General features: G+C 34.9%; 7 protein-coding genes across 7 annotated transcripts; 4 read left to right on the top strand and 3 right to left on the bottom strand.

Annotated features, from left to right (window-relative positions):
• Positions 1-59: 59 nt before the first annotated feature.
• On the top strand, positions 60-1,454 carry SIP5 (Sip5p; the record flags this gene model as incomplete). Its single annotated transcript, XM_015612606.1, has 1 exon — positions 60-1,454. The coding sequence occupies one exon, from the start codon at positions 60-62 to the stop codon at positions 1,452-1,454; it is 1,395 nt and encodes a 464-aa protein (XP_015466552.1).
• Positions 1,455-1,617: 163 nt separating this feature from the next.
• On the bottom strand, positions 1,618-4,491 carry AC631_03776 (glutamine amidotransferase subunit; the record flags this gene model as incomplete). Its single annotated transcript, XM_015612605.1, has 1 exon — positions 1,618-4,491. One exon carries the CDS (start codon positions 4,489-4,491, stop codon positions 1,618-1,620), a length of 2,874 nt encoding a protein of 957 aa, XP_015466551.1.
• Positions 4,492-5,342: 851 nt separating this feature from the next.
• PHO87 (SPX domain-containing inorganic phosphate transporter) lies at positions 5,343-8,144 on the top strand (the record flags this gene model as incomplete). The annotated part of the gene is made up of 1 exon (XM_015612604.1): positions 5,343-8,144. One exon carries the CDS (start codon positions 5,343-5,345, stop codon positions 8,142-8,144), a length of 2,802 nt encoding a protein of 933 aa, XP_015466550.1.
• A 259-nt stretch (positions 8,145-8,403) lies between these two features.
• AC631_03774 (uncharacterized protein) lies at positions 8,404-9,426 on the bottom strand (the record flags this gene model as incomplete). Its single annotated transcript, XM_015612603.1, has 1 exon — positions 8,404-9,426. One exon carries the CDS (start codon positions 9,424-9,426, stop codon positions 8,404-8,406), a length of 1,023 nt encoding a protein of 340 aa, XP_015466549.1.
• Positions 9,427-10,259: 833 nt separating this feature from the next.
• Positions 10,260-11,501, top strand: PGA45 (Pga45p; the record flags this gene model as incomplete). The annotated part of the gene is made up of 1 exon (XM_015612602.1): positions 10,260-11,501. One exon carries the CDS (start codon positions 10,260-10,262, stop codon positions 11,499-11,501), a length of 1,242 nt encoding a protein of 413 aa, XP_015466548.1.
• Positions 11,502-11,799: 298 nt separating this feature from the next.
• Positions 11,800-13,818, top strand: AC631_03772 (1-phosphatidylinositol 4-kinase; the record flags this gene model as incomplete). Its single annotated transcript, XM_015612601.1, has 1 exon — positions 11,800-13,818. The coding sequence occupies one exon, from the start codon at positions 11,800-11,802 to the stop codon at positions 13,816-13,818; it is 2,019 nt and encodes a 672-aa protein (XP_015466547.1).
• Positions 13,819-13,873: 55 nt separating this feature from the next.
• Positions 13,874-14,923, bottom strand: AC631_03771 (uncharacterized protein; the record flags this gene model as incomplete). The annotated part of the gene is made up of 1 exon (XM_015612600.1): positions 13,874-14,923. The coding sequence occupies one exon, from the start codon at positions 14,921-14,923 to the stop codon at positions 13,874-13,876; it is 1,050 nt and encodes a 349-aa protein (XP_015466546.1).
• Positions 14,924-14,931: the final 8 nt, after the last annotated feature.

Raw genomic sequence — 14,931 nt, 5'->3', positions numbered from 1 at the left:
ATGGGGTAACTAGAAGTTCAATTACCATTATTGTATAAACGGCTATTTATTGATGTATAATGGGGAATGTTCCAGCAAAAGAAGGAAGAAGTAGGTCGAGTACCCATTCTTCAGGAACCTCGACATTGAATACTGATTCACTAGCAACTAGGTCAGGAAGAAGAAATACCGTATCAAGTGTATTTTCATCAAATTTAATTGATAGTAAGAAAACTAAGAGGCAGGAAGAGAAGGATAAACAGAGGGAAATACACTATCTAGATTTAATTGTTCGATTTAATGAAAATGTTGATGGCGGGTTTTTGGCCCCTTACGGAACCTACAAGTCTAACTTGGATTATGATACAGAGGTAGTGAGGAGATTGATAATCAATCGTCAGTTGGCACCCTTCTACACCCCGTTGCAGGATTTTGACGATAATTGGTCGGATGAAGAATTAATTATTTTATTGTCTCAGTTAAGTTTACATTCGATAGAAACAGCATATTCAGATACGGAAGAGGACGACATGGATGACCATAAAATCCATAAGTCCACCAATTTCTTCAGAAGGCAAGAACAGAAAGCAAAGTTGATTTCGTTGATAAATAGAATCAAGGAGATCCAAAAATCGGAAGAAAATAGGTTTTTAGAAGAGAAATTAAAGGCTAAAAATGGTGGAGCAAACGTATCGCCTGATATACCATCAAAGGACTTGTTGTTGAAATTATATCGCAATGCGTCTGAATGTCCAATTTGCTTTTTGTATTATCCACCACACCTTAATTTAAGTCGTTGCTGTCTTCAACCTATATGTACGGAATGTTTTGTTCAGATTAGAAGGCTAGATCCTCATCCACCTCATGATGATAGTTCAAATGAGCCAGGATCGGATTCTTTACCGCATACTTTGATTTCTGAATCGGCAAATTGTCCATATTGTGCAATGCCTGATTTTGGAGTTACATATAATATTCCGACTGATATTTGTACTGGCATTAACGGGAATAAACCCCACTCCTACACGCTTCCTTTTGAAAGCATCCCTGAAGATACGGCAGCCATCTCTACGTCACCAGGAGAAATCAAGAATAATGACATATCGACTGTTAAACCTACTAAGCCAAGAAGAAGGTCCTCGGTTGCTGCAGATTCCCCGGGCGTAATAACGATAGACATGATTAGACCTGATTGGGAACAGAAATTAATATCAGCGAGAAATAAATTAGCTAGAAAATCTGCTACTGCAAGTGCTATACACGCGTCGAACTTATTGATTAACGAAGGGCAAGAAAATGATTCATCGAGAAGGTATTCGTCTGGAGATAATGGAAGAAGATCTAGTAACTCTGATTATAAATCAGTCGAAGAAAGGATGATTGAGGAAGCATTAAGACTTTCCATTCAAGATGAGGAAGAACGGAAAAGAAAGGCAGAGATAGAAGAGCAAAGGAAAAAACTGGAGAGCAAATAATTATGATAGATATTTAGTAAATATTCAAGTTCAAATATATGTGAATTTATGTAATTACTATAATTAGTCCGATGTATTATTCCATACTTATAATCCATTAAAAACATGTGTACTACAGAACTAATATTAAATATGCAAATATAGTATTTTTCTTCGAAATGTGTTACTTCTTGCCTAATTCCTTTAGAGTGTCCGCTAAGATGTCTCTCAACTTAAACAAATTTAGGATTCTTAATTTTTCATCCTTTAAATGGGCATTGTCGCTCGCCTGTCCACAAGGAATTTGAGCAGCACATGCATCAAAACACTTCTCTAAGAACCTAATTGAAGGAATGGTACCTCCTTCACGAATGAATAGAGGTTCAGGAACATCTGGTCCCCAATTCGAGCGGATTTTGTCATAAAGAATTTTATAGACTAAGTTATATGGGTCACCAAGCCATGGTTCAGCTTCATGAAAAATGTTTATCAGTAAATGATTATCGGTTTCAAGTTTATTAAAAGACTCGTTTAATGTCTTAATCAACAGTTTCTTAATTTTTTCTAGATCCTGATTAGGAACAATACGAATCGAAACAGATGCTTTAGCCAGCTGAGGAATAACTGTATTATTATTTGGGCCTGAAACTTGAATGTTATGAATAGTCAAAGAAGGATTTCTCCACTTTGCCATTAACGATTTAAAATCTTGATTCTTAATATTCTTCATTGTCGCTGTGTTCTCGATCTTTTGGTAAATTTCTATTTCTCTGTCGCTTAATGATAATACATCATCATAGAAATTAGGAATATTAATATTGTTATTAAATGGATTCATCAATTGGCCTAAAATTTGAATCAAATCCATTGTTGGCTCTTTCAGAACTCCTCCATCCACACCAGAATGCCTGTCTGGTTTATCCGAATTTATTGTAATAGATGCATTAATAACCCCTCTCAAACCATAGTTAAGGCATGGTGTTTCATCGTCAAGCCAATATGAATTAGATAGCATAATCCAATCTATATCTCCGATTAATTCCTTATTCTCGTTAATAACATCCTGAAATCCAATAGAACCACATTCTTCTTCACCTTCGATAATAAATACAACATCACAACTAAGTTCCCGGTTGTGAAATAATTCGGATACCGCATATATGGCAGCCAAAATAGGACCTTTATTATCCGATACCCCACGAGCGTATAAATTGCCATCTCTTGCAGTGAGGCAAAAAGGATCAGTAGACCAAGAATTTGAGTCCGCCGTTGCATCAACAACATCGTAATGGCCATACCAAAGAATTCTCTTCGCTTGCTTGGGCTTATCTGGTGAATTACTTGAAAAGCATGAGTAAACAACAGGATTACTATTAGGAACTGGCAACAATTTAGTTACAGTTGCACCTAAGTTTACTAATAAATTTGTCAAAAATTGAGAACAACGACGTGAATCTTCTAAGTATAACGCAGGGAATTTCAGAATTGTTTTGTACGAAATGAATCTCTTTAAAGATTTGAGCAAATTCTCGTTATCCACTAAATTTGACAATAAGCTGTTACTATCTGAAGAATGTCTATTATTGCTCCCTAATTTGGTGATATCCCAAAGGCATAATGCTTTATGGCCACCAGAAACCAAGTAAGTGACGCCTGACGTAGAAGTAAAAATTTTTACCGCAAGCACACTTCCATTCTCAACGCTAGATTTGTTAAATTCTGAATTATAGTTATCGTCTTCTTCGGTAATAATCACCAGTGATGATCTGTCTGGATTAAGGTTTCCATATTCACTAGGAGCTATACTTGTAGGATTTGTTTTCGAGGAAAATTTTATTAGCCCACCTAAATTTGACGCTTTAAAAATGCAATCATTATATATACCCAAGCTCAAGACTTCATCATAATTATTTTTGGCTTGCTGAGAATTGGAAAAATGAATCGACCGAATTAACTGAAATGTCATCAAGTCCCAAACATTAATACATGGTTCTGATAAGCCAACATATAAGTAAGAATCTTGAATAGTCATTGATAAAACTGATTCGTTGTTCCTTAATACTTTAAGCTTTTCAAGCGATACTTTATTATTAATAGAGCTGGCACCCCAGATTATAACTAGCCCATCACCACCGCCACTAATCAATAAATTTTCAAACTGTGTTGCGTAATTTTTAGTAAAATCATTCGAAGTACCTTTAAAATCAAAGTGATTCATGCAGTATACGTATCCATTATGTGCAAATCTAATAATATTATCGTTGCTGACTTCAATTAATTTAGGCGATACGCTATTCGAAGTCTCAAGAGAAGTCGACTTTAAAATTTGGTGCTTTGATTGTAAATTATTAATCGAGCCACCAGGTCCCTTTGAATCAAAAAACTTGTCGTATCTAAAATGTGGTAATCTATCAATTGTTGATTGACTATCAGAAATGCTTGACGAATATAAAGATAATTTGCACCATAAAATAGAGGCGTTTTGAGCTCCTATGAATAATGTCGATAAAGAATCAGACCAACATATTGAGAAAACATCACCTATATCGACAAGCAGATAAATAATATGGGTACAGTGTATAGGATGGTTGGCATTGTTATTAACCATCGATAAATCCCACACCTTAATTAACGAGTCAGATCCCGCACTGAATAAATAATCCTCTGATTCGTCTATCGACAAGCATAAGATTGATGCTGAATGGTCTGAATTGCCACATTTAATTTCGTACTTTAAGCTGTAATTAACGATGTCGAATACTAAAATCTTCGAATTCTGTGTTCCACAGAATATCAAATTACGTCTAGGGGATGGGACGACACATAGTATCGAGTGTGTGTGTGACCATTTATGGATAAGGTTAGGGAATCTGTCCACTGGAGTATTTGTTGAGTTATCCCGACTCAAACTAGCAACAGTCAAATTAGGTGATTTGACAGGCGTCGGAATTCTTGCTGGTGTAGACGCTGACGATCCCGAGGTACTATTTATGGGTAGCCGTACTCTAGCGGGAATCGGTACATACTCCGCTTCATGAATGTTTCCGTTAAAAGCCATATTATAGTCTGTACCCTTTCTTCCTGTCTGGTTTCCTTTTCGTAGTCGTCTAAAAATTATATCATGATCTCACCGATTTGGTTGGAAGTGCGTCATAATGTCGTACGATACTTAATTATCACCAAATGTCGTAAATGTCTCTTATAGCTGTATTCATTCTATGTAGTATCTCTCCACATCCCCATCCTTATTCAATCTTTCGCCCCCTAGACTACCGATCACAAAAGAATGTCCTTTCTTAACAATAATGTCAAAGCGAAAGGAAATTAGATTTTCCAACTTCGAGTTATCTCTATATATGCGTCTTGGGTGCAATCTAAACCACCCTTCTACCATCTCCTACATTATTTACTCTCTTACAATTCGATACTATTGTTTACTTTACTCCAGCATATTACTAATCCCGCTCTGTTCATCTAGGCGTCATTCAAGAATTTACACCATTTTTCGGAATGCTGCAATTTGCTCCTATTCGGAATAGCTTCTTGATATATGCAGTATGATCACCATTACACTTTCCGTCTTATGACAATACAAATACGTAGTTGTCTTGGTACTGCGTGACAGCATAGCAAATTCTAGGTTCATAATATTCTGGTTTACGGTTAGCCAAGTAATAAATATACATATGTACACCCATATTAAATCCTGTGAAAACATTCGTGCACCAGGATGTGCACCGATCTTGGCATCGTGGGCATCCCACGTGGTGCAATTAATTACTTAGCATGACAGACCTCTCCGCCCACTTTTTTTGGCCAAGAGCAAAACGTTTTCGAAGACGTTAGTTATCCGAGTGAAGCAAACCGTTGGCTGAATTAGGTATTCCATCACACGAGTCTAAACCTTAGATGAAGTTCTCTCACTCTCTTAAATTTAATGCTGTTCCAGAATGGTCAGACAGCTACATTAACTACACTGGGTTGAAAAAAGCAATTTATAAGCTTCAACAAGATCAGTTGAATAACCAACCACAAGATGGCTCAATAGTAATCAATAGAGTTAATCCTACAACTGTATCTGACTTGGTTAGTGAATCCAAAATCCAGTCACCAAAAACTAAAGCTGAAAATTCATCTGGCGATAAAAAATTTTCGTCCAGGTTAATTAGCAGGTTCAGAAAAAGCGGACAAGATGTTGACGATGAGAAGGCTGTTGGAAGCTCAACTGTCGATGCACGTTTGTCAAACTTTAATGATTCGAAAGAAGAAAAAAATCGTTCGATCGAGTCATTCACAGTTGATTTGGATAATTCTACCATAGTTACATTTGACGAAGAGAAAACCAAGTATAATGATCAAAAGTCATTGAATTTTGATCCATTAAAAGTTTTCACCAAGCAATTATTGCTTGAATTGAGTAAAATTAACGAATTTTACCAGGGAAGAGAGCTGGTTGTATTTCAAGACTACGACAACTTGATTCGTGATTTGGAAAGTAACCATATAGACATTGATGAGTTATTCAAGACTACTCAGGCATACCAGCATGATTTTTGTCCTGAACATTGCAATAGAGAACCTGTTTCAAGAGTCGCTTCCAATTCTCATGACTATGAAAGTCATGGGTTTGAAAAGCAAAATGGCGGAGTAATTGAAGTAGAAAGAGATTCAGACGATGATGATGATGAGGATGATGATGATGATGATGATGATGATGAGACACATAGTCAGAATTCTGCTTTATTAAACCATACTGACTTCAACGTTAAACAGCAAAAGCAAATTACCTTGAAAAGAAAATCTATCAGTTTGTTCATTGCTCTATCTGAGTTAAAATCTTTCATTGAATTAAACAAGATTGGATTTACTAAGATTACCAAAAAGTTCGACAAGACATGTAATTACGCAATCAAAAGAGACTTCATTGATAACTTCTTGCCTAGTGCCTCAAGAACATTCACACCAGAGACATTGACGGGCGTCGATAATAAACTTAATCAAATTGTCGTTATTTATTCCTTTTTGTCTGGAAACTTGTCAACAAGAACTACAAAGCAAGATTTGGAGAATGTTAGAGTAGATTTAAGATCCCATTTGCGTGAACATATAGTTTGGGAGCGTAATACCGTTTGGAAAGATTTGCTTTCTTTAGAAAAGAAATCATATAATTTACATCTAGACAATGAGGCTACCAGGTCTAACAAAATGGGAGATGAAGGTTCTATCAACTTAATGCATTTAAATTGGACCAGATTAAATTTCCCTTTTGGTTTGAATATCTTTGGATACACTAATATACTTATTCCATCTAGCTTATTAACATGGCAGATCATCAAGCTTCTTGTTATCATTATTACTTTCGTGGTATTGATGTGTGTCAAAACATTTAATGATCGCGAACAGCATCGTTGTCTTGCGGTTTTGGTTGTGTCAGCTATGCTTTGGGCATCGGAAGCACTTCCATTACATATCACTTCTATGTTAGTGCCTTTATTGGTTGTTACTTGTAAAGTTTTGAAAGATGATGATGGTACAGCAATGTCAGGACCTGATGCTTCCAAATATATCCTTAGTACTATGTGGTCTTCGGTTATTATGCTTTTGATGGGTGGTTTTACATTAGCTGCAGCTTTATCCAAATATAATATTGCTAAAGTAATTTCCTCCTACATTTTAGCGATTGCAGGAACTAAGCCAAGAAATGTGTTAATCTCAATCATGAGTGTTTCATTATTCTTATCCATGTGGATCTCCAATGTTGCTGCTCCTGTTTTATGTTATTCTTTGATTCAACCTGTTTTAAGAACGTTACCTACTGAGTCCCCATTTGCGCAGGCTTTAGTCTTGGGTATTGCATTAGCTTCAAATGTTGCCGGTATGGCTTCTCCAATTGCATCCCCACAAAATATGGTTGCTATTGAATCAATGAATCCAAATCCTGGTTGGGGAAAATGGTTCGCTGTTGCATTACCTGTTTCAATTCTTGCTATGATTTTGATTTGGGTTGAATTAATATTGACATTTAAAATTAATACTGTCAAGATCATGGCCTACAAACCAATAAAAGAAAAATTCACAACAAAACAAATCTATATCAGTATTGTCACTGTTACAACTATCATATTGTGGTGTGTTTTATCCGAAATAGAGGGCGTTTTTGGTGAGTCTGGAATTATTTCAATTATTCCAATTGTTTTATTCTTCGGAACAGGTCTATTACAGAAGGAAGATTTGAATAATTTTCCTTGGAGTATCATCTTGTTAGCTATGGGTGGTCTTGCATTAGGAAAAGCGGTTAGTTCTTCAGGATTATTAGCTACTATTGCTACTGCATTACAACATAAGATTGAGCATTTCAATGTATTTGTTATTCTTATTATTTTTGGTATTTTAATTTTAGTTGTAGCAACTTTTGTTTCTCACACTGTTGCAGCATTAATTATTGTTCCATTAGTTAAAGAAGTTGGTGATAAATTACCACATCCTCATCCATTAATCTTGGTTATGGGTACTGCTTTAATTGCATCTGCAGCTATGGGTTTGCCAACTTCGGGATTCCCGAATGTTACGGCAATTGGTATGACTGACGAAGTAGGAAAACCTTACATAACGGTGAATACATTTATCACTCGAGGTGTACCTGCATCGTTGATTGCTTATATTTGTGTGGTGACTTTAGGATATGGTATTATGAATTCTTTGGGTTTCTAAAAGGTTACTAAATTTTTGTTAATAAATTTTTTTGTTTAAAAATATATGTTTGTTTCTTTACTTGTATGAATTGTTTTATTCGCTATAATTTAAATTCATTTACATATGTTCTGCATATTATTTGTATATAATTAAGACTACAAAATTTGAATAACTTTATGCTCTTTTTATTAGAGAATTGAATATTAGGTATAAAACGGATATATTATAGCGGACTAGAGAATAAATAATGAGCGATCTATTTAACAATCAAGTCAAATCACGTATGGCCGTAAAGATTCTTTTGGATATCTACGAAGACACCGTTGTCTTCCATTTGCTTAAAAATCTTTGCTAATGCAGGTGAATATGTTGGGTCTGTTAAAACTTTTTGTAAACTGTCGGATAAAATATTTTTCTTTTTAGCCTCTTGAAAATATTTATTGGTGTCAAGATTGTCAAAAACACCATTAGCATATAACTGGCCGATAATGTACGTTCCCATTTCTGTGATTTTAGGAGTTTCTACAACCTGCATTGCAATAGACACAGCGATTCCTGTTCTGTTTAATGCAATCAAAAAATCCTCTGCAGAACCTGACACTAAATCAGAACTCACAACTGTATTGATAAGATTGTTTAAGAATGTCTGAGCTGATCCAGAATAGTCATCAGCCCTAGCACCTAAAATAATTTGCTTACCCTCGTTCATGTATTGGTATTTAGGATTCTTGGTTTTGTAGTGTTTGACTGTATTTGCAATATATTCAACAGTTGGTTCTTGACCATTTCCTATGTCTGCCAATATTTTGGATACGTAGGCATATTTGCTGAGAACATGCCCCGTACGATCTGCAAGAATTTCTCTATTTTGGTCGTTCAAAAGCAAGCCGTCAAGTGTTGAGTTTATTATACCTGAACTTTTCACAGCATTAAGTATATTAGTTTTGTTGAATTCTATCTGAATACCGTCGAATGATCCACCCCCATTCTTGATCATATCTGTGGTCATGTTGACCAAGGTATTCTGTTCAGCCTTAGAACCAGCAATCTCATTCAAAACATCCATTATTATTCCTGACTCATTTACTTTTAAGAGAATTTGCTCCAACTGATCAACCCTAGAACTGTCACTTCTTTTGTTGACTTGCGAATCAACAATCAGCAGAAAATCCTCATATATGTCCTCTAATGATCTTTCTTCTTTGTTGTCCACTTCGTACACTTCTGAATTCGGTGTAATAGCCTGAGTTAAGCCTGGCATTAAAGGCATACATGTCAAAATTATCCTTGACAACCTCATGATCTTTATCTATCTGATATTATTTTCAAGTAATAAGGTATACGCTATCACTGATATAATAGTTTTCTTGCTAGCAAAATACTAAATTAATAGAGAACTATAGAGAACTTAATAGATTATACTAATATTTTTTTTTTTGAAAACTGAGATCTTCAACCATATAAGTTTGTTATTTGCTAGTTTCTACCAAGAGGAGAAATGCCATTTTTGTTATTTGTTTTTGGAAATATTTTATTATGCACTATGTACAGTATTAAAGCATGTGTTTATGCTTTCCCTCACATTTTTGTTCTCATTTGCCGTTTTAGGCAATCGCAAATCTTTTTTCCTGAGATCATATGCGTAAGCTAATGCATTAGCATGCGTAAAATTGGTTCGTAAAACTTGCTTGTATGGGGAGGTTGTCTCAATCATAATGTTATACCTATAGGAATCGTACTAATGAATAAGTTGTTTTCAAATTCTTAGAATAGTTATTTGAACTACGTAGCTGTTGAAATGTATGTAACTTTCTTGAAAACGAAAGAAATAGAGTGTAATGCATAAAATAAAATGGGTAGCAAATCCTTGTAATATATCATTGCCTAATTAGGAAATAGAAAATGCTTCCATTAATCAATATACCCAAAAGGGAAATTTGAAGTTAATATAACTAATTAAGTAATTTTTACAACCATTTTGTTTGGAATTGTCCAAGATTGAAAGATGAATTACAACGATCTGAGAGAATATATGTGGAATAGAAATTACCTATAAAAGTTTTGATTCTTTTCCATTCAACACTTGTTTAAAAGGAGGTTTAAACTTAATTCGTTAACTATTAGCATTTATCCATGAGATTGTATACCATTTTTTCATTCTGTTGCATGTTTGCAGCGTTTGTATCTGCCTTGCCATATGCTTCCCCTGTTGATGATTCTGAATTTGACTTGGGATTATATTTAGAGGATTTAATTGAAGAAAGAGGATTGGAAGAATATTTCGAGGGTTTCTACGAAAATGATGGCATACAAAAGAGAGATGAAAAATCCATTGAGAAGATTCTCTTACTTGTTAATAATTCTGGCATTATATGGGAAGCCTTAGATGCTGTTGCTGGACATCCATCCAGAATCCAGTTCCTTGCTAATCAAACCGGGAAGCTTCTTAACTCTTCAGGAAGTTCATTGGATTTATCAAAATTAACTAAAATGACCTCTGGCTTAAATACTACCGACCTCCTCGATATTGTTAAAGAATCAGGGTTGCTTACTTCCATTTTAGATGGTATTTTATTGGATGATGACTACAGACCAGTATTAACCAAATTAATCGAAAGAGTTGTCAGACCAAATATGTTCGTCATCTCGTACCTTATCCATAGCGTTTTCCAAAAGAGAAGTATTGAAAAAAGAGCAGATTATAGCGGTAGTCTTGCAACATTTGCCGAAAACACTCTTTCAACTGTTCTAGGATCAAAGATTTTCAGAAATACATTTGCTGATATTGTCAATGCATTAAATGACACTGAAGTAGCAGTTTACACTATCAAAAGATTCATAGCCGATGAAAGCTACCAAAATATGACTGCTGATTTGATAAAAGACGTATATGATACAGGAGCTGTTAAATTAAGTGGCTCTCTTAATATCACTGCTATTGTTGGTACTGCTGTTAGCAATCCTAAGGCAATTACAAACCTCATTGCAAAGGTTTTAAGTGGCAACCTCGATTTCGGTAGCTCCTTAGGAAAATACTCCGGAGCAGTCAAGAAGATCATTAAAGATTTAGAAAATGACGGACTCTTCGAAGAATTAAACAATGAAGTATTCCCATCATCTTCAAATAAAGCCTCTTCTACTAAAACTGCTTCGCAAACTAAAAAAGAAAAGGCCGTAGTAGCTACTTCAACTTCCTCCAAATCTGACAAAAAAGCCTTAACCATATCTATGTACGGCAATAACAAAGAAAATAGCCCTACATCTTCCTCAAATTCTGGTTCAATTAGCTTACAACAAAACTCGAATATTCCAATTGTCAAATGCTTACTTTACTTGCAAACATTAGTCTTTGGTGGTGCTTTATTGTTAATCTAAAGAAATCGTCATGCAAACTTAGATCATTTAAATTTTTACTTCTCTAGTACCTATAATTCTCATTATCTTATATACTACCCCATTATGTTTTATCCTTTCTTACGTTTAATTTTCCAATTTTCTTAAATACTATTTCGTTAATAAATATCCTATTTTGATTATGTACATACTGTATAATACATCCTTATCGAGGATTTCTTAGCATTAGCACGGGTTCCGATTTTTATCGTTATGTCAGTCTATAGAAAAATAAACTCTCCCATTAAACAGCTTTGGCATTCCTTCTGTAATTGTGTCAATGACAAAGAACGATGATTATTCTGAAAACCCTAAGAATCTAGCTGAAAACAATGAAATTTCGGGTTTCCAACACCTTGAAGACATTAAGGATTCTAACCCACCTAAAGATCAACAACAATCTCCCATTAGCAATAATCACCTAAAAACAATTTCAAGTTATGACTCTAGCATACTTCAATATGTGCCTAATTTAGACTCAGTTGTTTACCCATCTTCCAATAATATATCAAAACAATCTTCACGGGATGGATTGCAGAAACTAACTATGGCGTCCCCTCAAAAGAAATTAATACGAAGTAAATCACAACCGTTCTATAGCAGGTCTTCAGAGACTTCTATTAGTCAACTTAACAAATTCACTAAAAGCTATATTATTCCCGCTGCAAAATGGGCGTATTCGCCAATATCCAACGGTAAGTCAAAGAAAGAAGAATATATACCATCTTATAAGATAGAGTATTCTGTCTTCAAACCATTGAAAAATATACGACCTGTCCAAAGCCAAAGCGAATACATATTTCACTGGCAAAGAATAATCGATGAAGATCTTAATGAAAGTAAATATCCTGATAATTATTTGAATAAGGACGATTTTTCAAATATAGTAATTAGCGTTACAGATCTAATCGAATTGGACGGTTTTAAGCCGAATCGTATTTCCCAAGGTTCTTCAGGTAGCTACTTTATATATAATAGGAGGGTTTATGAAGGTTCTCAAGAAATATACAGGGCAGGTATATTCAAACCAAAAGATGAAGAACCTTATGGACCATTATCTCCTAAGTGGACAAAATGGTTACACAGAACATTTTTTCCTTGTTTTTTTGGACGGTCTTGTCTTATTCCAAACTTGGGGTACGTTAGTGAAGCTGCTGCCAGTATACTCGATCAGCAATTGTTATCCTTCATTGTACCACATACGGAAATCATACATTTGAAGTCAAGCTCATTTTATTATTCATACTGGGATAGACACAGAGCTTATTCAAAATTGTCTCCAAAAATTGGTTCATTCCAGTGCTTTTTGAAAGGATATATGGAAGCCCAAGTATGGTTCCAGCACTTTCCTATTCCTAATGAAATATCTGGATTACCTGAAGAATGTGAGATCTTGGTTAGACATAATGAAAGTATTTTAGATTCACATTTTAAATGGAATAAGAAGACCTTGCAACAATTTAGAGAAGAATTAGAAAAATTGGTAATATTAGACTACATAATGAGGAATACAGATCGAGGTTTAGATAACTGGATGATAAAAATTCAATGGATTGAAATTAAACGTAGTAAATCTCAACGAAAAATGACACCTATTATAAAGATTGGAGCTATTGATTCGGGTTTGGCATTTCCTTGGAAGCATCCTGATGAATGGAGATCTTTCCCATTTGGGTGGTTATTTTTACCCTTATCTATAATCGGTCAGCCTTTCTCAATGAAAACTAGAAATCACTACTTGCCATTGTTAACGTCTATAACTTGGTGGGAAATGACTGTCAAAAAGTTGAAAGAAGTATTCATGCAAGATGCTGACTTCAAAGAAAGAATGTGGAAAAAGCAGTTATCAGTATTGAAAGGTCAAGCATTTAATGTTGTTGAAGTATTGAAGTTGAGCCATGCTGGACCTCTAGAATTGACCAGGAGGGAGACATTGTTAATCCGTGATGATGAGATGAATATTCCAGAACTGGTGGATTCGGATATAATGATAAATGCAATGCAAACAAGCATTTATGATTTGAATAATAAGCCATCTATAGCCAACAATGCTCCTAAGCTCAATATGTTGAATGATTTGGAACCTAATGAAATGAGTCCCCTATTACCTGATAATAGTAGTATTCGTACTACCAAAAGCGAACCACATTTCAACATGTCTGGGTTTGAATATAATATGAATTTCAATGATGACCAAAGAAATAATAATATTGATGAAGGTGGGACAAATACAAAGATGGTAGTGATTGAAAGGCTAGAAAAAGTTAAAAACAAGCCACCAGTTTTTACTTGGTGTTAATAAGTATATTTATTTCAAATTGCAATGTCTATGTATATGTTTAATTTATAAAAGTCTACTTCTTGAGCATATCTGGGTAACAGTCTGAATTCAATTTTTTATATTCGCTTTCATTGATTTTGATTATACCCTTTTCTTCTTTAATTCTAAATTGAACCATTGATAATAGGGTATATAAAGTCCTCAATACAGGTGCATCTACTCCATTTGCTTTTGCAATCTTTAAAGGATTTCCCAAAATAATTTCCGATTCAAACAACTGCTTCTTTCTCGCATCCACGCACATTGAAGGACTGTAAAATTGGCCATCACTAATATGAACGAATTTCTCAATAGTTTCTGGAGATATCTCAACGCCTTCACTGGCTGCAATAGCTACAATCTCTCTCATTGCAGGCCTAAAGAGTTCATCATTTGCACCCGCAATTTGACACCTACTTACGTCTAAATTGACAATAGTAGTAGTAGAATTAAGAGCTGCATTATAGAGCAATTTTTCCCATCTTGTCTTTTCCACGTTCCCGTCAAAAAAGACTTTATTATACTTGTCATTACTGTATATTCTAGTAAACTCACGAATTGCATATTGCTCTTTCTCTTCATGGTTTTCAATATTTGGGTTATTCCAAGCCCCAAGATAAATTTGGTCTTTAAGCAGGTTACAGACAACACGATTGATATTACTAGATCCAATTAATGAAACACCACTTAAAATTATATTTTGTGGAAACTGCTCAATCATGGGTTTCTCTATACCAAGCCCGTTTTGAAGTAAAATAATTACAGTCTTAGAGGTAACTGCAGGCCTGATAATATCTTCACATGTCACAGGACCGTCAGGAATATTCTTGGTAGTCAATAAAACAAAGTCAAATTCACCAAATCTCTCAAATGCATCCGCCACAGATCTGGCTATGTGATGTGGTTTCCAATTTTTGTGTTCGCCATAAGTAACAGATGTAATAGTGTACCCACTCTCGCTGACTTCTGCATAATCCGATCTGACCACTAGAGTTACATCTGCCTTGCCATTAAGAGATAAGCATAAGGCACCGATGGCACCCACACCACCAGATCCAACAACAAGAACTTTCGGTTTGGACATATTAAAGT

This window comes from Debaryomyces fabryi (assembly GCF_001447935.2).
Source record: "Debaryomyces fabryi strain CBS 789 chromosome Unknown contig00087, whole genome shotgun sequence".
In the NCBI taxonomy this organism is placed as follows: domain Eukaryota; kingdom Fungi; phylum Ascomycota; class Pichiomycetes; order Serinales; family Debaryomycetaceae; genus Debaryomyces; species Debaryomyces fabryi.
This window is presented reverse-complemented; position numbering and strand designations above follow the sequence as displayed.